At 31.8% G+C, this 22852-nt stretch overlaps 1 protein-coding gene across 1 annotated transcript; it reads left to right on the top strand.

Annotated features, from left to right (window-relative positions):
• Positions 1-3843: 3843 nt before the first annotated feature.
• Positions 3844-22683, top strand: LOC127716725 (sulfate transporter-like). Its single transcript, XM_052222973.1, has 15 exons — positions 3844-4250; positions 10306-10416; positions 11029-11225; positions 11837-12001; positions 12316-12471; positions 13584-13666; positions 13805-13952; positions 15127-15318; positions 16424-16519; positions 17896-18002; positions 18562-18631; positions 19536-19700; positions 20287-20439; positions 20987-21041; positions 22477-22683. The coding sequence occupies exons 1-15, from the start codon at positions 3965-3967 to the stop codon at positions 22584-22586; spliced, it is 2094 nt and encodes a 697-aa protein (XP_052078933.1). The 5' UTR covers positions 3844-3964; the 3' UTR covers positions 22587-22683.
• Positions 22684-22852: the final 169 nt, after the last annotated feature.

Genomic DNA, 22852 nt, shown 5'->3' on the forward strand with positions numbered 1-22852 from the left:
AATGTGAATAGATCGAGAAGACCGCAAATACATGTACACAAATCGAGACGACCTTTTCTTAAAATTGTATAAAAAATAGTAAAAAGATGCATACTTTTTAAGAATTTTTTATCTTTATTTTTTTAACCTGCACAGACAGACTTTTATATTGTTATATTCATGAAAAGACAATATTTCTGTATTGAATTTTCATGTGACAAGAGCAGACCGGTGTACTCGAAAACTTCGAATGTGAAAAATAAGTATGTTTTGGAAAATTGTAACTTGCTAAGGATTTTGTAGAACACTCCAAAAATTGGTGACCAGAAAGATCTTAAGACTTTGAATGTACATGATTTTTCCCATTTTTTTTTATCAATATGCACCAAAGATTGGCATTTTTTAGATTTCAGTTTCACAAGCTTCTAATGCAATTATCTCGATAAATACTAAACATAAAACATCGTGTATTTGCATGTATATTTCTAATAACACAGTTTAACAAATAATTTCTTTAAAATGTACAATTATCATTTAGAAATAACTTTTGATAAGTGTCGTCACCGGCATTGTTTTATTGTTGATTTTCCCGACTCTATCATAAGAAGAGGTAATTTTCTTTTGTTCCTTTTCACTAGATTTCCCACTGGGTGGTAGTTGTTTGAAATGCAATATAATAGTTATCACCATAGGTGGTTTAACTGCAACTGGAGAACATATTGAATGTTTGGAAGGGACACGTAATCTTTCCTTTTATAGTCCTATAGTATGGTCCCATCACGGAATGCTATCTCAAACACTACGTTCATGTTACAAGACAAACCACATAGGAAAAAACAACTTTCTTATTTGTGAAGCATAAAGATCAATAGATTGATGTATGTCTAATGTTCAAATTCCAGTCGCGAATATTTTATGCATATTCAATATGAGAACAAGTAAATAAGGGGCATATAAACATTAATACAACCGGAAAAGGTGAGTGATTAGTAGAGAGGGCAAATTCAGCCTTCTATAGCAGATTCTTTTATTATCGAAATATACAGAAGGCACTTTACATTCGATGGAGCGTGGTATTTTCTAAATACAAACGGGTCCGCAGACACACTCGCCGTATTATAATATTACGGTAAACGTGAAACTCATGAGAGGAACAAAGTAAAGATAAACTGTTAACGCAGAATTGGTCAACATGCAGCAAAATTAAAGAGAACGATCTCTATTTCAGTATGAAACTTTAACTAAGCAAAAATAGACAACCGCACTTCAGCGAACGAACCATAGCACTTCAGCGCAGATCTTTGTATTTCAGCGTGACCATCGCACTTCAGCGTCCCTATCGCACTTCAGCATCCCTATCGCACCTCCGAGTCCTACATGTACATATATATTAATGTATGTCCGTCTGATGGAAAATTTAAATCCGATGTCTCGTGTGCAAAAAGTGCAAGGCTCTTTTGCACGTTAAAGATCCCTATTTTAAGCTCTGAGTGCTTTCCGTTAGGCAAAATTATGTGGGTTTCGATTCCTGGATTTTCAAATCACAATTTGGTGCAGTGTGGTTTCCTTGGGCTGATTATGAGTCTAAGTTACTGTCTTGTGTGTTATGTTTATAGTTTGAGTATATGACTCAATGTTAGTTGTGTTTGTTTTTGTACTTACCTGAACGCTTCCTCGTTTGTAAAGTCTACCGATTACCGCGCCGCTGAATAGGAATCTTGACATGTTGGTTATAACAAGTGAAGTCTTTGCTGCATATTTATTTGCTGAATAAGCTATGGTTGTTAAAATTGGGGATGTTCGCACAGAACAAAATTCTTGATTGACATATCAGTGGGTAATAACAAATATGCGTTCTTTATAAATTATACGTGACGTCATCAAGCGAGGCCGACTTTTTCATGAAGTCAAATTAGGATTTTCAGAGGACTGCAAGAACATTTGACGTCCTAATTGAAGAATTGAGATCAAACGAACCACATGTTGATTATAGATTCTTACATTGGAACCAGTGTATTATCGGATTTATACAATCGAGATTGGATAATCCGAGTATCCACGAGTAACTATATAAAAATATGTTTCTCTAATGATTATCAAATACATTTTCATTTTTGATTAAAAAAAATCCCCTTCGAGTGCCTTCCACATTCCTGATTTCTACGTCATACAATTAAGATATTGATGCACAAAAACTTCATTTATGCATCTGTGGATCAAATGGAAGCAAACATTAAGAAATGTCGCTTTCAATCAAAAACATTACATTTAATGAAATATATATTCATATTTGTAATAGTAAACAACTTGAACAACAATTGCGGAAGATCAAAGAGATGATAAAGGTTCTATGGCCTTTTAACGTAGCCAATCCTCAACTGATATCCTCGGAAACCACACGTTGATTAATTTTTTTTAAACAATGGATCCAGAAAGGGTTAAATTACCAACAAATTAATACAGAAAATGGTTTTATAAGACAGATGTCTATAACAATAAATGATAGATAATTATATATAACATATTAAGTGATAAAGTATACAAAGAAACATAAGAATTCAAAATCAGATTCAGACAACGTGATATATTGACAAAAACTAATATGAACACATCCACAAAGTAGACAAAAAAGCATCACATTGAAAAAACTTTTAGTTTCAGATGCATAATTTTTAATTAGTTGTTATTGGCTTTGAAATAGCTGTCAGAAACTTCGAGTACTCTCAGATCTGTCTTTTTTAGTTTTCAGGGATGTATAAATACCCTGCCACGTCCGGTCTGTGCTTTTGTTTTTCTGATTTGTATCGATCTGACGAGTTAAGCCCTTTTCAACTGATTTTTATAGTTTGTTCTTATGTTGTACTGTTACACCACTTTCCCAGGTTAGGGGAGGGTTGGTGCCTTCAAATATATGTTTAACCCCATCACATTCTTTATGTGCCTGTCCCATGTCAGAGGCCTGTAGTTCAGTGGTTGTCGTTGGTTCATGTCTGTTATATATGTTTTGCGTAAATTGTTTTGTTATAAATTAGTTCGTTAGTTTTCTCATTGAATTGTTTCATATTTTTCATGTCGAATCCTTTAATAGCCGTCTATACGGTATGTGTATTTCTCATTGTTGAAGGCCGACTTACGGTTGCCTATAATTGCTAATATCCACTTCATTTGAACTTTGGTGGATAGTTGATAATTGGCAATCATACCACATCTCCTTATTTTTATTTTGATAAATACACACTTTTCCTCGTGTTTCGGGGTGTGTTTACACGCACACTCTGGTGTAAGAAGTAAAATAACAAAAATACCGAACTCTAAGGAAAATTCAAAACAGAAAGTCCTTTATCAAATGGCAAAATAAAAAGCTCAAACACATCAAACGAATGGAAAACAACTGTCATATTCTTGACTTAATACAGACATTTCCTTATGTAGAAAATGGTGGATTATACATGAATTTATAGCTAGCTAAGCCTCTCACTTATATATCATTATTTAATAATACATATAAAATAATAAAAAAAATATTCTATATTTGTTGACTGACATAATAAAAAAGATGAGTCTTGAGAGTTTGTAAGAACTTATACCTTATGAAAGTTTCACTTAATTCCTCGTACAAATACACGTATTCCTCTCACTTTATTAAAATTATTGGGAGTTATAAAAATAAAGTGCTTAGCTATAAGTATACAGTTCATGATTTAAGTAAGTAACTAACTAATTTTATTCAGTATAAAATCCAGTACAAAAATATCATCGCTGAAATACATGAAAACATTGAAAAATAAAACAAAAAAGAGACATGTATGTCATAGTAAATGATCGAGTTTGGTGTCAATATCACATGTCTGTGTATGCTTCAATTATCCAAAAACACCGATGCACTGTACGTTATAAATAAAAAGTTATCATTTCTAGTGTACACGTATTCAAATGCACAAACAATTTAAATGATTTTTAACGTGTTGACATACGGGCGTCAGATATGGAAACGAACAACTCAAGAATGGACGGAGAAATAGTGTCCGAGAAATGGAATAAAGTTGAGGATTTTGAAGAACGGTATGCTCTCCAAGATGCTGCACCGAAAGCAACACTACGACAACAAATAACTGGGTATGCAGGGAAGTGTTGTACAAGAGACAAATTAAAATCGGCCTTACATTCTAATTTTCCTTTCATAAATGTCATAAGGAAATATAAGATTTTACAGGATCTTCCAAGTGATATAATCGCAGGACTTACAGTCGGAATCATGCAAATTCCACAAGGTTTGTTCAAATTATAATTAGATATGAAAGTTCCCCTGTCTTTATACGAGATATGCTTATCGGTTATATCGTGGATATGGCAAGAGAATATCGAAACAATCTGCAAAGGCTGTTAATTTTGAAGATCAAATTAAAAATTGGATGATAGCAAAAAAATAATAAATAAACAGCTGTGCCTAGAATAGCACCGAATGTCCTTTTCTGATTTTGTCTGTAAAATGAACGTATTCTTTTATACGTTTTGGGATACGTGTTTTCTTAATTTTTTTTTCATAATTTTTATGTTATTATTATTATTATTATACTTTATTTATTTATATCTTTGCTTTTACAACTATGCAGACAAAAATTTTGAGTGTTGGTGTGACATAAAGTGGAACATAGTTCATACCAATGTATTTCTATTTTTACTCTTTCCCTTATATGCAACATTGACACAAAAACATTAACCGGTTTGCAGTTTACAGTAGAAAAAAGTCATTGAACCTGAAAAAGATATTTAAACAACATGAGATCTTGTTATTTGACAATTTATTTTCAAATAAAAAGTTAATAAATCATGACTGTATAGAATGAGATAACCTTAAAAAAGAAATAGACATCAGAACATGATGGCTTCACATATGTCGTCTGCTCAAATATTTCCAGTTCGATAAGCAAGGATCCAGTGCATGTGCTGTATTATGATTTAAATCAAGATGTCGTTTTAAGGTTCCACTAAAGTCAAAATATAGGACACTTCATAAACATCTAAACTTTGCCTGTATTTTTCAACCTATAATGAAAAAATCCTAAAATATGGGAGCATATGTTCATTTAAACATATTTAACATATACACACTGTGTAAATTGTAAATAAACTTGAAATTGTTATGTTGTGGCCAAACCGGTTCTTGGGGTGAACACAAAATTTTCCAAAAAATCTGGAGGCTTGCGAGACGACTTAATTTGTTTAAAATTGGTGTGGATGAATACTGTTATATCTAATGCAGGGCAAGCTCATGTTGATTTTTCAGAAAATGTATTGATTTTCGAGTTTCAGTTAATTTCATGTATCTAGGTGAACGGATATCGAAGGGTCAATACAGAAATTGGACAAATATGCCATTAAAACATATGTATGTGACAAATCAACATGAGCTTGCCCTGCATTACATGTAACAGTATTCGTCATACCAATTTTAAACAAATTCCTCCTAAATTATTGAAAACTATCATTCTGCATTGACAATAATATCTTGGTGTAAATTAGATACACCCATTCGGTTTAACACCCTGAAGGTGTATCCAAATACAAAAAAATAGAAAAAAAGATGTTGTATTGTTCCATTCAAATTCATGTTTGAATAATATATATTCAGCGAAAATTTTCAGTATGTCATATTTAAACCTAACACTGCACAGTAATGTTAAACCAATTGTATATTTTTCAAACTTGCAAACATTTCGAGATCTAGTTATTTTAACTTATATTTTGAGTACTCGTTTCCATTTTTTTTCCAAACTAAATATTTCAATAGGGTACATTAAGGATAAAACATCATAATTAGCGGGAAATGTTCAAAAGTTTGGCGTACAATCAGTAGAAATTTATTACAGATATTACACATTTTATTAATAAACTCGATATCATCTTATGCCGCCTGATATTTTGGATATGTAAAACGTTAAGCAGATCAGAGTTGAAAACCAATAGTTTGACCATCTGATATTTAACGAGTTCTGTGCCAAAGGGCCGATTATCGGCCCAAAGTCATACTCCTGTCAGTGCCAAAAGGCCGATTCATCGGCCAATTCAAATAATGTTATGAACTACGTAATGTACTATGACGTCGACGTTTTTGTGCTAAATTTAATTCCTCCATCTTATAATTTTCGCGCGTTTTTTTTACCAATATTATTAAAAAATTCGGATTATGAAATTTATGAAAATAAATTATGTATGGATTCTTTTATAAATATTATAGAATAATAGATATAATAATTTTATTATATTTAGAAGTATAGAGTCTCAAATTTACTCTCTTTTTTTAGGCGCTTTTGCAGTATATTTTATGTATGCCATAGGCTTACTTTCCTGAAATTTTCAAGGGTTTACATTAAAAAATGTATCATAGTAAAAAGAATATAAGTAAAAATGTAAATACATAAAATATAGAAGATAGAAATTATTCAAAAAAGAACAAAATACCTTTACAAAGAACGGGTGATAAAAAACGCAAGTAAAAAAATAAAAAAACCCTCAAAAACGTTAAAAGATGAAAAGTACGCAAAAAAGTGCAGTACACATTAATGACGTAATTGAGCTAATGACGTCATCCATTAATGCATCCATCGGATTATGGCTTATCCTAACCCTTGGTTTCGAGATTATTCTCCGGCCGAAGTTAGGGATCACATACAATTTTAGAAATGTAGGACATAAAAGAATGCTGCCGAGAAATGCCAGACCCATTGCCTATTTCATGCTGATTTTCAACAATTCATTCAATGAAGAAGTTTGTCTTGAAAACAAACAGGTAGTTTTAAGCCCATGTTCCTGCAAGAAGATGTGACGCCATTGAATAAAACCAGCCAAATGACAAAGAAATCATAATAGCCAAGTATAGACCGTAACAGTTGTACAATCGAGAGGAGGTTTATTTAAACCCTAAAAAAGACACACACAATTTAAACCATAAAAAAGACACACACAATTTAAACCATAAAAAAGACACACACAATTTAAACCATAAAAAAGACACACACAATTTAGACCATAAAAAAGACACACACAATTTAAAACTATGTCCACCACGATATTACTTTATATCTGAAATTAATCTTTTAAGTTTGTAGGTATTTTCAAAGTTATCGTTAGAGAATGTTAACTTTTGATAGCAAGCTGGTTGCCAACTTTAAACAGCTATAGAAGCTAATCTTCTAGTCAAATATGGTAAAACAATGGTATCAGTCAGTTCCAGATATCTCTAATATACAGTCGATACATTAAGATGTTAAGACACGTGAAAACGATATGTGATAGAATGAGTACAAGTTGGCACGTTCGGAAATGTAAAAGTTATATATTCTTTTCTAAATACTTAATGTCCAATATGTGGGCGAACGTTTTATTTTCTTGTTTTATTGGGCATTTATTTTATCGTTTTATTTTTTTTTACGTAGAACAAATAATGTTTATACTTATTTCTACACACTAACTGCAGTTATGGTTTCCAAGGTAATATTTTTCATATTAAATAATTTAATCACCACTGACTGCTAACTTATTATATAATAAGATGACACCTCTGTATTAATTAAAGGGGCATTAACTATAATTTAGACAGAAAATTAAAATACTATAACAAATATTTTTTTTTGCTTCAAGTATTAATAAAAGAGGAATTTTAAAATAATATTTTGTAATAAGCAGTCAGTTTGGCCAAAATTTGTAAAAAGAAGCTCAAAAACAGCGCTGATGTATTATTGACTTGCAATGCAATAAGTCAACCTCATTGCATCCGCATTCATGTAACTTGGATATACGTTTTAGTATGTTATAAATCAAATATGAGAATTTGAGTCAATTCGGTGAAAATGAATTTGACAGCTAGTGTCCCTTTAGAAGCAAATATATGTAATTATAAATAAAGCAGAATATCTCTGAACAAATAATACTAAGATTTTATATCCAATATATTTAAACGGCTTTTATACATTACCTACAGTACTTGAACTAATAACATTAAAGACATCTAATGTGCTGCACCACATGCACCACATGCGCATTTTGACATGTAATGACTCTTAAGTGATGCTTCCTATCCAAAATCATATACAAAAAACTGAGATAAAATCAAAAAGGACAAACAGAATTTAAACTTGGAAAATTAATAAGACCTATGCACGAGGAAGATAAGTCTTTTTTTTTTTTTAAATAAATTTCAAAATTTTAATAAAACAATATCTGTATTTTCATGCCAGTACCGAAATACTACCTTCATAGTTGGTGATACCCATGTGTACAATGGAAATGGTTATTTCAAGTTCTTTTGGGTAACAATTTGAGTTACACTTAACCCACATTTACGCAATAAAAAAAACATTTGAAATTTTACAATTTATAAATGAATACTAGTATCCAATACATTCATTTTTATTGTTTTTTTTCGATTTTCGGTTTACAAGTGTATTCACATTTGAACACATGAACTCCTCCCACCCAGCTATAAACCCATGCTAGAAAGGGCACCCGTTTTAGTTTAATTGGATGTATAAATACGTAGCCAAGTACGAACTGGACGGAGACGTTAAATCCGATGTCTCTTGGAGGGAGAATGAAACACTCTAAGCAATTATAAATAAATCTTGTACCAACTCATTGGGGAATCAGTAAGTAGACTGTTTTAAGGCAACAGTTCAAACATTATTTTTTTTCTAGATGAAATCTAAATTTACCCAACCTTTATCTTTCAGAATCCACTTTACAAATCCTACCTTTTTGATGTATTGTTCATATGTTATCTTCCTGAATATTCAAGAGATATTTTCCACTGAAAATTAAGCAAACAACAATTGATAAAATCAATCTGTCTTTGATATTTTTGTTTCTTTTTTTTAACAACTTCTTTGATCATAAAGCAGGACAACTTGTACACTATATACTAGTATGTAAAATATAGAGAAGATACTAAGCAGCAATCCAAACGAATAATCCATGGCAATCATACAACGCTATGGCCAAAGAAAAACGATGAACAGACAAACTATATTCAACAAAACTCTTCACACACAAAAACAAACCGAAAAACATTAGATTGGACAAAACAACCCTTTTTCAAGTTGATTAACAATCGTTTTTTAGCTCACCTGGCCCAAAGGGTCAAGTAAGCTTTTTTTATCACTTGGCGTCCGTCGTCCGTCGTTAACTTTTACAAAAATCTTCTCCTCTTAAACTTCTAGTCCAAATTTAACCAAACTTGGCCATAATCATCATTGGGGTATCTAGTTTAAAAAATGTGTCCGATGAATCTGCCTGCCTACAAAGATGGCCGCCATGGCTAAAAATAGAACATGCAAGTTTTGTCTATTATTTTGAAAACCGTTATAAATAGAGAAAATCTGACGGAGCAGAAATGTTCAGAATGTTGAGCTCTACCATTTGTCTCTATACGTCTCTATACGTCAAAACTATCAGACGACTTCTTATGGGAGTTATTGCCCTTAAATGACAAATTTTACCATTTTTTTTCATTTTTTTCTATTATCTTGAAAACTAGAACAGATAGAGAAAAACTTTAAATTGCAAAAATGATCAGCAAGACAAATTCTACAAATCCTCAGCGGCCTCCTTATTAGAGTTATTGCTCTTTGATGACGAGTTTTACCATTTTTTTGGCATTATTGCCTTATAACTTAAAAAATATAATAGATAGATAGAAACTTAAATGAGCAAAAATGATCAGCAAGACAAGATCTACAATTAAGACTAGTAGGGGGAATCGTATGACGACTCCTTATTTGTGTTATTTCCCTTTTTTGCGTTTTGCCTTACATGATAAAAATTGTAGTGTAGATAAATAGACGCTTTAAACCACAAAAATGATCAGCAAGTCAAGATCTACTAACAAGTCAAATTTTGCCGATATAGGTAGTAGACTGTCACTCTTTATAGGAGTAATTGCCCTTTAATAAGGATTGTTTTACCCTCTTTTGTGTTTTGAGCAAAAACTAAAGAAGATAGAGAGATACGTAACTCTTCTTCCAACTTTTGTACTACCCGTGTATTTAAAATACACCATGGCCACTGACCTAGTGATATTCCCAGAAGTTTATAGGATGTAACTAAAAGATAAATGTAGTTCCATGCTTTATACAAACTGTAATTAAGCTCACATACCTGTACTTTCTTCTCTTGTACGTTTTTGGAAAAATTTTATGTATCTTCAATCTGTTACTTTATACTGATTGTATGTATAAGCGATAATATTACAAAACATTACACATTTAGTGTACTTTATGAATCCCCATGTACTTTGTTTCATATTTGTACTTTCTTTAAATATATTTACAGGAATGGCATATGCTTTGCTAGCTTCTCTTCCTCCAATCTGTGGTCTGTATACGTCTTTCTTTGGACCGTTAATATACTTTTTTACTGGGACTTCAAGACATGCTTCAATGGGTATGTTTTCTCTTCCTTTTAGACGAATAAAGGTATGTTAAATTTTAGTAAGGATTTGGTTTTATGTGCATTTATATATAATTAGCTTTACTGACCTGAAGCTGTGAGATAAAGACTTGTATATAACAATAAATCAATTCTGATGGATTAAAGGAACATTTGTTTAAGTTTATAAACTAGGATACATTCACTGATCGGATATTACAGTAAATATTTTGTACATATAAATGTTCTCGTTAATAAAATAGGGTAATGATTTTCTTCTAGTATAATATGAGATTGGTGCATACATACAAAAACATATGATATTAATCCCGTGTGCACAGCATTTGTTTCTTGAATAACCTTCACCAGGTATGGTCGAGACTAAACGTTTGGACTTGCGAATTATATGCTGAGTACAAAAGGCAAAAGTGTATAATGTTGCAGGTCAACCTATTAAAGGATAATGAAATCATAAATTTGTCCGAAGCGCTTTCCTGAATTTACCTCAAACAAAAATATTTCAATTTCTGATTGGGATAAGGGGTAGGGCATTGTCCATATTTTTCTGTTTTCTTCATACTGATTTGATATTAGTGGCAATATTCGTTGTGTGATTTTATTTTACAGGAACTATCGCAATCGTTGGATTGATGATCGCATCCGTCCTTGACACAAGTCTAGGTAAGGATAACTCACCTGGTGTCATGGTCTCTAATTATACCAATGATTCCATGCCTATTCTGGAACAAACTGGAATGACGGAACACGAGATCAAGAAGATCAAAATGGCGACTGCTCTGTCGTTTGTGTCAGGATTAGTGATGGTATGTTTATACAGCAATACAAAATGTCGTGTATTTTACTTCCTACTTTTATTGTTTTTATAAAAATAAGAATATGTGGTATGATTGCCAGTGAGACAACTCTCCACCAGAGACCAAATGACACAGAAATTAAAAACTATAGGTCACCGTACGGCCTTCAACAATGAGCAAAGCCCATACCGCATAGCCAGCTATAAAAGGCCCCGAAATGATTTTACATGTATTTACCCATTGAACATCAGCCAGTAAATACATCGTATATTGAACCCGGGGTGTGATCGATTGTTAAATATTGTACTGTGACATCATAAATATTAACACGGAACGTTTTGAAAAGGAATTCAAAATTTTTGTTGAATTAAAATGAACAAAAAAAATATTAACTATTTCTAGATATATTAAATACTCTATTTCCAATGTACTCCACAAATAAAGCAATAACTTTCAAATATTTTAAGCGTCTAATGTCACTTTAATATAACATTGACATCTATACGTGGCTTAAAATGTATATTTATTACTGTAAAATTGAAACCCTGTACCATTCGTCATTTTGACATAAACTATATAGACCACTGTTCACCATTTTTTTTTATCTATATGTTTAATAGGTACTTTTGGGGAAGATGCGACTTGGATTGGTAGCCACCTACATGTCAGAATATTTGGTCAGCGGATTCACATCCGGTGTAGCAATCCATGTAGTAACAAGTCAGATGAAACATATATTGGGCATCAATGTTCAGCGACATAATGGTGTATTTAAAATAATCCGAGTAAGAATTGTTCACAATGTTAAGTTCAAAAAAATAATAACTTATTTTATATTCCACATGAGTTGGTGTTATTTATTGACGATCTGCAAATATTTTATAATCGCAGTCAAGTTTAAATCTGGCTGTAGCATGTGTCCCTCTCTTTATACATTGAAAGAAATTTTGTTGATACATGTACATTATAACAAAAGCAAATGTTTTCGATAATATATGTTATTTGAATTTAGAAATGGTAAACATGGTTAAATGAAACTTATTTTGCATATTGTGAATTTTACATCTGTGCATTAAAGTTTGTTTTAATACTTTTGTAGACATGGAAAGACATAATACTTAATGTTTCGTCCACCAATGTTGCCGCGTTGTTGACGTCAATAATCTCCATGGTGATTTTATACCTTGTTAAAGTACAGATCAACCAACGATTCAAGAGTAAATTAAAGATACCTATTCCTATAGAGATTATTGTAGTAAGTAAACATTTAAGGATCCCTAACAATAATTTGTCCCTAGAAGAGACATAAATTGTAACGTGGGAATGTCTCTCTTTTATAAAAGTAATAATGAAAAAGGGATACAATTTGACTGAAGGTTTATTCCTTAAGATTGCGATCTTTATACACTGACTAAAAGATTGATAATTTAAACATTATTAACTATGAATAAAAGAAGATGAGAGACATAGGTCTATGAGACTCAAAGACAAGAAAAAAACCAACTATAAGACATCTTGAGGTCAGGAATGCGCATGCCTTATGTCAAGGTGTAACAGTGTTGTTGTTGTTATTGGTTTTTGTAGGTGGCTTACTAATATAGTAATTGCGCCTTAAATTCATATAACGTAGCTATTATTGCATTCATTCCTTTAAATAGCTTTAATATTACATTTTGGCGAGTGATTATATGAAACTGTGACGAACAGGGTTGACTGTGTTACTATAAAGTATATATATGATAGTTCTTCACGAAATGTAAATTCTTAACAGAATAATGTGTGATAGGTACAATGTTAAATTCATATTATTGTTTAGAAATTTTATCAGGTTGTTCACCTCTGTGTCGTCTGTGATATACTTATAAAAATAAAGTATATATATCTTGATAAAAAATAAGAATAAAGGTCCCCTTTTTGAATGATTTCTCGATTGAATCTACTTTAAAAATTGATGACTATACTATATCCTGGTAAATGTTATGAAGTAATTTCCAAGTAGTGCAGCCGGAAGGAACAATAAAAATTCCCATCGTTGCTCCCGACTGCACTTCCGGACTTTGGAAATTTTATTGGCATAATAATAAAGTATTTGAGGTTATTGGCTAATAAGAATTAAACATGGTCCCTAAATTACCCTCCCAGTAGTAGGCTATTCTAGCGAGAAACGTAGAATAAGGCATGTGCTAACATTGTCAGATTGTTAAAAAGTTAAGAATGAACTTAACAGAGACTAACAAAGATCTGTGATTAACGACAAATTAAAAAATAAAAAAGAATATTCACATTCATTAAGATATACAAAATTATAAAATTAATGTCTTTTTCAATTGTTATATATTTTTAAAACTATAAAATGTTCAACTGCAGGTTGCCATAGCTACAGTTATATCACACTTCGCAAAGTTCAGAGAAAATTTTGACGTAAATGTATTAAAAGACATTCCTGCGGGGTGAGTATTGTTATTTGGGTAAGATGCAACTTTTTATTCATTTCTCGTGCCACCATAACTTATTGTATATAGGACGGGTTTTACTACACAATTCTGTTTTATTTTCTTCACATATCATTAATTTTGTTCTTTTTACAGTATACCCAAACCTGATATTCCTGATCCAACACTTTTAGATGGACACGTGAAGGATGCCATTATTATTGGAATTGTAGCATTCTCTCAGTCTGTATCCATGGCGAAGATACTAGCAAAGAAAAATAACTACAGAATTAATCCGAGTCAGGTAAATTTTCTACGAACAAAGACAATAAAAGTAAAAAGACAATTATTATATCTTCTTGTCTGGCACGAGAACACAGTTATTTCGTTGTGCATTCCTTTTAGACAATAAATTCAAATTAAACAAATTGCACCTGCGATATCTTTAAATGTTTACAGTGTAATGTACTACTTTTGGGATAAATGATATCAACATTACAGAAAAGTCTACTAAGATTCTTCTAGCTCTAATTCAAAATATGGAAAATTCCATGTTAAGAGTGTCTATAATTCAGTTTGACAGCTTCAGACATACTAATTTTTTTACCTTCTTCAACTTGACCAAATCATTACTTTACCTGAAACTTCATCACCCAAATTTGTTTAGCATGTAATTTCATCCTCTTTCTTTCTTACTAATCTATGCATAAAATATAAAGAAATACATTTGAAAGGTGTATGAAAAAAATGTACAGGTTAAATACTGTCCACACTAGGGACTACTAAGTATATGAGAAAGTAATCAACGAATATCAAAGGACGATAACTGTGTCCACTGCCCGTCTTGTAAGGTATTTTTGGAGGTTAATAGTCCCTTGTGAAATTTCGTTATTTCTAAACCGCTCTTTGAAATTTAAGTTGTTGAGTTTAGAAAATCACGATCTAAAATCAACATTTGAAAGACGCCTTGTTTTTCATTAAAAGTCGTTGATTGGAGATCGGTATACATAGGGAAATTTCACTCACATGAATTTCACCTCAAAAGAGCTTATACGTGAAACTCAGTAATTCATCTGAGTTTCACGTGAATATCATGTGAAACTCGCATGAATTTCACGTGAAAATCACATGAATTTTTTTACGTGAAATTAACGTGAATTTTAAAAATACAGTTATTCAAATAACTTTTATATTTTCAAATTTAATTAAAATCATGAAAAATACCAATTTTGTTTTTGTAAAAGTTCACATGAGATTCATGTGAATCTCAATTCACGTGAAATTCACATGAAAATTACATGTGAGTTTCATGTATAAGCTCGTTTGAGGTGAATGTCACGTGAAATTTTTCACATGAATTTCACATGAGCAAAATTTGCCTGTGTACCGGGTGTTCAAATGAGTACTTGTTTAATTGATTAGGTGCATGTCGGTCATCAGTTTTCCATTCTAAGAACATTGACTTGTATTTGTTGCAGGAAATGGTAGCCTATGGAGCAGGAAGTGTTTTATGCTCACTGTTTTCTGGCTATATAACTGCAGCTTCGGTAGCTCGAAGTATGGTTCAAGATGGCGCTGGTGGGCGAACCCAGGTAGCGTCCTTGTTTGGTTGTCTGGTAGTTCTAGTTGTTATAGTAGCAGTTGGACCATTATTTTACTCATTACCCAAGGTAAATATATGACTTCTTATCAACTCATTACTATCATTGTATAGAATAATCCAATCTTCCATTGTTATGAAATCTATATTTATAACCAAAGGTTCTAATTATTTTACAATGTCTATAAACAAGTAGCAGTATTGGACCTTACCACAAACTGTAATCCGCAAAAAAATGTTTCGCACGACTTATTTCAAACGTTTCTTCTAATTTTCCATCAAGTTAAACGTTTAAAAAGCTTGAATGGATGATATTTTTTATGAGTATAAGTATTTGCGAGCTGTATGAAAGGATTATCATCTGATTATGTATGTAATAAATTCACTGCATGTAGTGATCTTTATAATTGCTGTACGCGCAGGCCGACAATATTTAGACCTTTGATGTATCAAGATAATTATAATTCAGATCATTTAAAAAAATGTTTAGTCTCTTAGCTGGAATAACTTTCCAAATTGAATTAAGGAAACAAATATTTAGAATTTAATAAGTTTATCAGATCTAATGTTTCAAGTTTTACTATTTTTTACCTTTACAAAATAAAGATACTCGAACCACATGTATATCAAACGAAAACCCGTATTGTTTTTTCTCTCACTCGATTGGAAGATGCTAATTCCCTACTCAAATTACCAAAATATGTTTTTATACATCTTAAGCATGCTGTGTTTGTGTATTTTGTTTGTATTTATCTTAACAATTATATTAGAAAACCTCGCGGAAGATTAACATATCGTTATCACAGGAGCGAATTTCGTTAAATAAATAATCATTAGTATAAATATATTATTATGATTTCAATAAAACCTCATTCTTTAAGAAATCAGGCAAAATGAAAACTAACTTAGCACCTTAGATATCACAACATAATCAGAGAAGACAAATGCCTTTTTTAATAAATCAATTTATGAACGAATATCTATATATTTTCCATATCTTACAAACATAAATTGTTATATATTTTCAAGGGCCCTAATCTGAAATATCAAAATAGTCCAGTATCCCACACCTTAAGTTTTTTTTGTTACCTAAGGTCCATTACATGTTACAAATGTATGTTCTATAATCACAATGAAGTGCATATAAATGTAAATTTCCTTTTTTTTCTTTGAAGTGTGTGCTTTCATCTGTGATATTTGTGAACCTGAGAGGAATGTTCTTACAATTTTTGGAAGTACCAAAAACATTTAGAAGATCAAAGTATGACTTTGTGAGTAATTCATTAGATCTACAATCGTCGTCGTCGTCGTTATCGTCGTTGTCTACCAATTCACTGTTGTATGATACACTATTTGTGAACTGTTATTTGTCTTTATGTCTGTCTTTGTTTGGCCATTGTGTGGTATATCCTTGTCAGTCTATAACATGCTAAAGGTTTAGTATCAAAGTGACTTGGTTTCAATGGAAATATACATTTACCTTTAAAGATATCTACATTGCAGCATGTTATACCACTCGATCTAGTAATGATTTTTGAATTATAGAAGAGATGATGTAGATACCAAAGGGATAGTCAAACTCATAAGTCGAAAACGAATTGACAACCACATGGCAAAAAAATTAGAAATGACCAAAAGACAAACAACAGTCTACAAAACGCAAGATAGAAAACTAAAGACTGAACAACACGTACCCCATCAAAACCTATGACTGAAAAAATAAGAAGAGTATAATAAGTCAACCAAAGACATCAATCCTTAAATAGATATAAGAAGATGTGGTATGAGTGCCAATGAGACAACTCTCCATCCAAGTCACAATTTGCAAAAGTAAAACATTATAGGTCAAAGTACGGCCTTCAACACGGAGCCTTGTTAAACGCCATTTAACCAGGACATTTAGAAGGAACCATATGGTTGTGGACAATATTAAGTGTCTAACCAGCTGACATGAAGCTGTTAATCGTCCTATATCGTCCTACTGTACATTCATATTTGGCACATTATATTTCTATCAGTCTAGTAACTCAATATTTAGATTCCCCGTACTTTTCCTATGTCATAATGGTTATGTTATTACGTCACAATAAGAACCAATTGTTCAATGAAGCCGTATTTGCCAATTAATCTCGGGCCATCCGGTGTAACCCAATCATAAAAACTAACTCGAGTTTGATCTATAACATCGACAACTATGTCTATTTATTTTAACCGATATGCTCACTATATCTAGATCGAAGACTAATCTACCAGATAAGCCATGAACAAAACCTATGCTTTCCTTTGAATACTGAAACTCAGGTATAAATGGTTAAATTTGACCTCTCATGATATAGATTTCTTTCAATCTAATCTGGAATCATTTTTGTTTGTATCAGTACTATTTTTGTTTTCATATAGGATAAGAAATACAGGCTACGATATGTTTAGAACGGTATCATGGGCTTGCATTTCATCAGATTTAAAGATAATAATAATCATAATATCCCTAGATATGCAGGCATGTGCTCTACATATGGAAAGCATATCCTGCTCTACATACAACACCAGCAGTTTATCATGTAAAATATAATCAGGCGTACTGTAAGTGTGTATAATGCATTTTCTGTATTAATATTGCCGTCATATTACATAGTTTATTCTTTAGTCTATATGGCTTGTGACATTTCTGTGTACTGTAATCCTGGATGCTGACCTTGGAATAGCTATTGGTATCCTGTATTCACTCTTTACAGTTGCTCTGCGAACTCAAATGTAAGTAGTAAATTTCCTAAATATTCAATTTTGTCAATGGAAGTAAATGATTTGTTCTTAGACATATTCGAAAGCGTGATTAAATTCAAAGTACTTATAATAAGTCAAAAATGTTTTTTATATAAACTGAATATATCAAGACTATATAACTATAATGTACAGTTCTGAATAGGCCAAGAAAAGATAACCATGTCGTAGAACTTGATGTTAACAACGATTGTCTCAATATGACTATTGCTAAGAGTGCAGAAGTTGGTTAATGCCATCATTGTTATGATGAAATCAGAGTTAAATGCATGTGACATTTTAGAGTAAGAACAAATCTTCCTGTACACAGTACATGTTATTGTGTAAGCTGGAATGTTGAAAATAAGTCGAAACCATAAGCTCATTCACATGACAGAAAGGTTTAACTCACCTGCCTGACATTAACCGTTAATCTTGAGAAGACTATATTGAAAGCCATGTTCATATTCCGCGTTTCCTAAGTAAATCATTGTTGATCTTGTAATGGCATAAGAGAAAGCTTTGTTTCATACATATATTTATTTTTTAACAGACCATTATACAGTAGATTGGCATATGTTGGAAGGACGAATATAATGAGGCCATACAAGGATTTTTCACCGGTAAATATATTATAGAACCATAAAACATTCTGGAGAAATGTTACATAGATTGTTTGAAATTAAATCACAAATATAAGATACATATACATTTTTAATAAAAAAAATTCAGATGACATTTATATGCCAGGTGGTAAAAGGTTTTTGTGAAGCACGGTGAAATAGAATATAAAAAGCTCCGAATTATCACTCTTAACTAGATGCATTTAAAAACTAATTAAAATAATGAATAATATTGGCAACACAATGCATGATATATTTTAACTGATCAAAATGAAATTAATTGTGATCGCCTTTGAAATAAAGTTTATAATAACTTCTAATAATAAGATATATGGACCGACCGATACCACCAATCTTTCACTTATTCATATCAATTCATTTCTACGGTAAACTATAAATGCATATAGACGTGCAAGTTTAAAATTGTTTCTGAAGTACTCAATATCCTTACCAACTGCTACAAAATACTGCAATTATATATAATGTCCAATATAGGCCTAGGACAGATAAATAAACATATTACCTTTAACAAAATATAACAGTATAAGGTCACAAAGAAGGCTTGTTTTAATGTTTTTCCTCTCTAATATTACGGGGGTCGAGCGATCTAAGTATCTTATCTACAGCGAGCATTAGTCTGTCAACACTGCTGTTGTGAGTTCGAGTCCCACTCATGGCAGGTGCATTCCATTTCGATCTTAATTGACATAGATTGTCAGATTGCTAGTCCTCTCCAGGCACACCTGCTTCCTCCACCACAAAAAACTGACCAGAACGGACCAAAAGTGTCGAAGGATGCATTAAACACCAACAATCAATCAACCAATTTAATATTATGATGGGTTAAACTGTTATGTTAAATTATATGAACATTGCTTCTAATCGTTCATCGTTGGTTTTGTAGCAAACAGAACCAAGTGGCTTCCGAGTGATACAGTACCAATCTCCAATTTATTTTGCAAATAGTGACATGTTTGTTAAAGCTGTAGCTAAAGCATCAGGTGTCGATCCTGAAAAACTAAGAAAAATGAAGAAGAAACTTGATAAACAGAAAAAAGAATCTGCAGAAGTAAGTCACTGTATCGATATATTATTTTGTATTGAACTTCTCTTTACGAATTCGAATCTACGTTGACTGCTTCGGTTACTTATATATATATGATGGTGTTTAATGTGTTTAACAGTTTTTAATGACTGCATAAGATGGTTTTTAGCAATAAGAATTATATCGGGTTGAAGATTCAAAACAGAATGCACAAAAACGGTATTTGATATCGCAATAAGAAGGAATCAGCTTGATGCTGAAACACCAGTCAAACAATACAAATTTGTTGCCCAAGAAGTGCTTTATTCCAAATAGGTTTATCTCACTCGTTAAAGCTAATCTACGAAGAAGCAAGTGCATCGTTTTTGTCATGATTCATTTGGCGGTTATGTTTAGCCTTTTTTATTCCAACGTGTTGTTTTTTTGTTTGTTTTCTCTTTTGTCTCTATGGCACTTTGTGTTAATTTGGGAAGGCACAAATATCCCACAAACATTTTGTATCAGAACAGAAATATCTCATTATATCGCTAGATCAAAGTTCGATGACCCCATATGCAGGTACATAAAATAAATCATATTTTTTTCAGGATTTTGACCTTTTATGTTTCAGAATGAAGAACAGTTAACAAATGTTAATTCAGATGAAAAGGAAAAAGTCATACTAAATGTTGACACGAGTGCATTAACTGATGTCACAACTATTGTTCTTGACTGCTCCACTATAAATTTTGTTGACTTGGTCGGAGTAAAAGCACTACGTCGCGTAAGTTTTTTTTTATGGTGATTGTACAATACTGAAACATTCTTCAAATGTACATAAATAAACGCAGGTGGATTTTGATTAGCTGGTAATCAGTTAATTTTTTCATGTATTTTCTTTTATCAAATGAATTTATTTCATATTTCACCAACGCCAGATTAAATCAACAAGGATATCTCTTTTTTATCCACTCTGTTGTGGTATTTGTCAAACGTATATATGGAGATGTGGTATGATTGCCAATGAGAGAACTATCCACCAATGTTAAAATGAAGTGGATTTAAGCAATTAGAGGCAACTGTACGGCCTTCAACAATGAGAAAAACCCATACCGTATAGTCGGCTATATGACTATTTACTCTTCACAAAGACACCTCTTTCACTGTCCTTATTATGATTATAAGGACTTGTGTGTATACATGTACGATAATGACACAACCCAATAACACGAAAAAGCTCCCATGCAGTATTCTTTTTTTGAGCCCGAACAAAGTGTTAGAACAGTTCATAAAATAAATGGAGTAACACTTATTCCTTGTTTCTTTTGCAGCTGTTTAATGAATATGAAAAGGTGAACATTCGTGTTTTCTTGGCTGCACCTAACAGTAAGTATTTTGCTATTTACATGTACCCGGTCCACATAGTTACTGTTATTGTTTTGGGACTTGTAGACAGACAAGCAACTAAAGTGTCAAAGTGAATAGATATTCAATAAATATATTTTATTTATTTACAAAAGGTTTGTATAATCAAAACTTATCGGGTCGTTGTATAGGAATTTCGCGAAGATACTATGAAACTCAAGGTATTTAGAGCTGATGTATTAAAGAACTAGCCATGTTGCGCTTATAATATGAAAGGCAATCAACATTTTGCGGCAAATAACTATTTGGCTGTTGATCAATGTAGTAGTTTTTTTTGAAAATACCTAGATTTCAATATTATTAGTGTGTAAAACTTTTTATACGGTTAAAACCTTTTTTTGCATAATTGTATTTTTTTCTCATACAATGATATCTCTGTCACTATGGAAACTTGTAAAAAAGTGACATATATAAGATATCAAGAGGAAAAAGAAAAACCATGAGAAGAAAAAAACAAACAATATCATGACAAACTAGGAAAACGACGTAAAGACCAAACAACAGTTTACAAAACACTGAACAAACACGAAGGCCACTAAAGTCCGAGAGTTATCTCATGTACTCCACTTGTTGCACCCATTTTGTTGATCATGGCAAGTTAAAGCCTAGTGATAGGTCGCATTCGGTGCTATCTCAATTGAGGAAAAGGGGGACGGGATTGTGGCTACGACCATTTGAACATATCCATGGTCATCTGTGAAACAGATATTCAATAACTGTCAACGAATTCATCATGGCGTTCGTACAATTTTCGAAGGGTTGACTTTATCATATGTAAGGCCTAGTTCAATAGCTTCCATATACACATCCATCCTCAATTAATGAACTCATAATATGCTTTCAAAGTTCTGGAATATTATATCAACTGGGAGACAAATACTCCATATGCAGACGCTGCTGGAATTTTGCAAGATAACAATTGAAAGATGATAGGAAAGATGAAAAATCATCTTTTTTGTCGTAAAGTTTAGTTCTCAACCGACCCTCATTGTCAATGTCTAGATGTAAGATATGAGGCACATTTAACTGTATCGACGGTATCCTTTTCTAAAGCTTGATGGAATATAGGGATTAACATAGTCACTTTGAATGATTTAGTGAAAAGAAATCATCTATATGGCTGAACGTGAAGTTAAAAGATGAAGCCAGTTCTAATCAAGAATCTTGTTTATAAAATCTGCCACATCTGAATAAAGGAACGGTTCGGAGGACCACATTTTTCCCATAGGAATGTCGTTTGTCTAATGAAATTGTTGCAAGTTTGATAAAAAAAAAAAACAGAAGAAGTCACACAAAATCAAAAAGATCAATTTGTTAAATATGTATGCTGGAAATAAAAAAAAAACACATTATAAATAAAACATTCTCCCCCTATATATATATATTTATTTTTTAGAAAAAGTATTATCCATATTAAAGGCAGCAGAATTCTTTGAAGAATATAAGGACAGTATATACATAGATGTCTCAAGTGCTTTAGGCAATCACCCTAATGCTGAGGTGTAAGAATGCATACATCACTGATCGCATAGATCTTCATAATCTAATATTTAGAAATCAAAATTGTAGAAACATATATCACAATAAATGTAGCAGAATTTGACTTATCTTGTTTTACTTTACCTTTTATACCCAATTGCAAGAAAACTGTTAATTTACAATGATATATTAGTCTGTATATAAACATAGGAGAAAATTTGAAGTAGATACACACCAAAAGAAAATACAAAAATGAAAGGACAACACATCTAGGACAACAAATCATTCATATT

Source organism: Mytilus californianus, unplaced genomic scaffold (genome assembly GCF_021869535.1).
Source record: "Mytilus californianus isolate M0D057914Y unplaced genomic scaffold, xbMytCali1.0.p SCAF_9, whole genome shotgun sequence".
Taxonomy (NCBI): Eukaryota; Metazoa; Mollusca; class Bivalvia; order Mytilida; family Mytilidae; genus Mytilus; species Mytilus californianus.

Coding starts and splice junctions, on each gene's coding strand:
- LOC127716725 (XM_052222973.1), top strand. CDS start 3,965: ATGGAAACGAACAACTCAAGAATGGACGGAGAAATAGTGTCCGAGAAA. Junction 13,667..13,804: donor TTAAAAGACATTCCTGCGGG/GTGAGTATTGTT, acceptor TTCTTTTTACAG/TATACCCAAACCTGATATTC. Junction 15,319..16,423: donor TATTTTACTCATTACCCAAG/GTAAATATATGA, acceptor TTTTCTTTGAAG/TGTGTGCTTTCATCTGTGAT.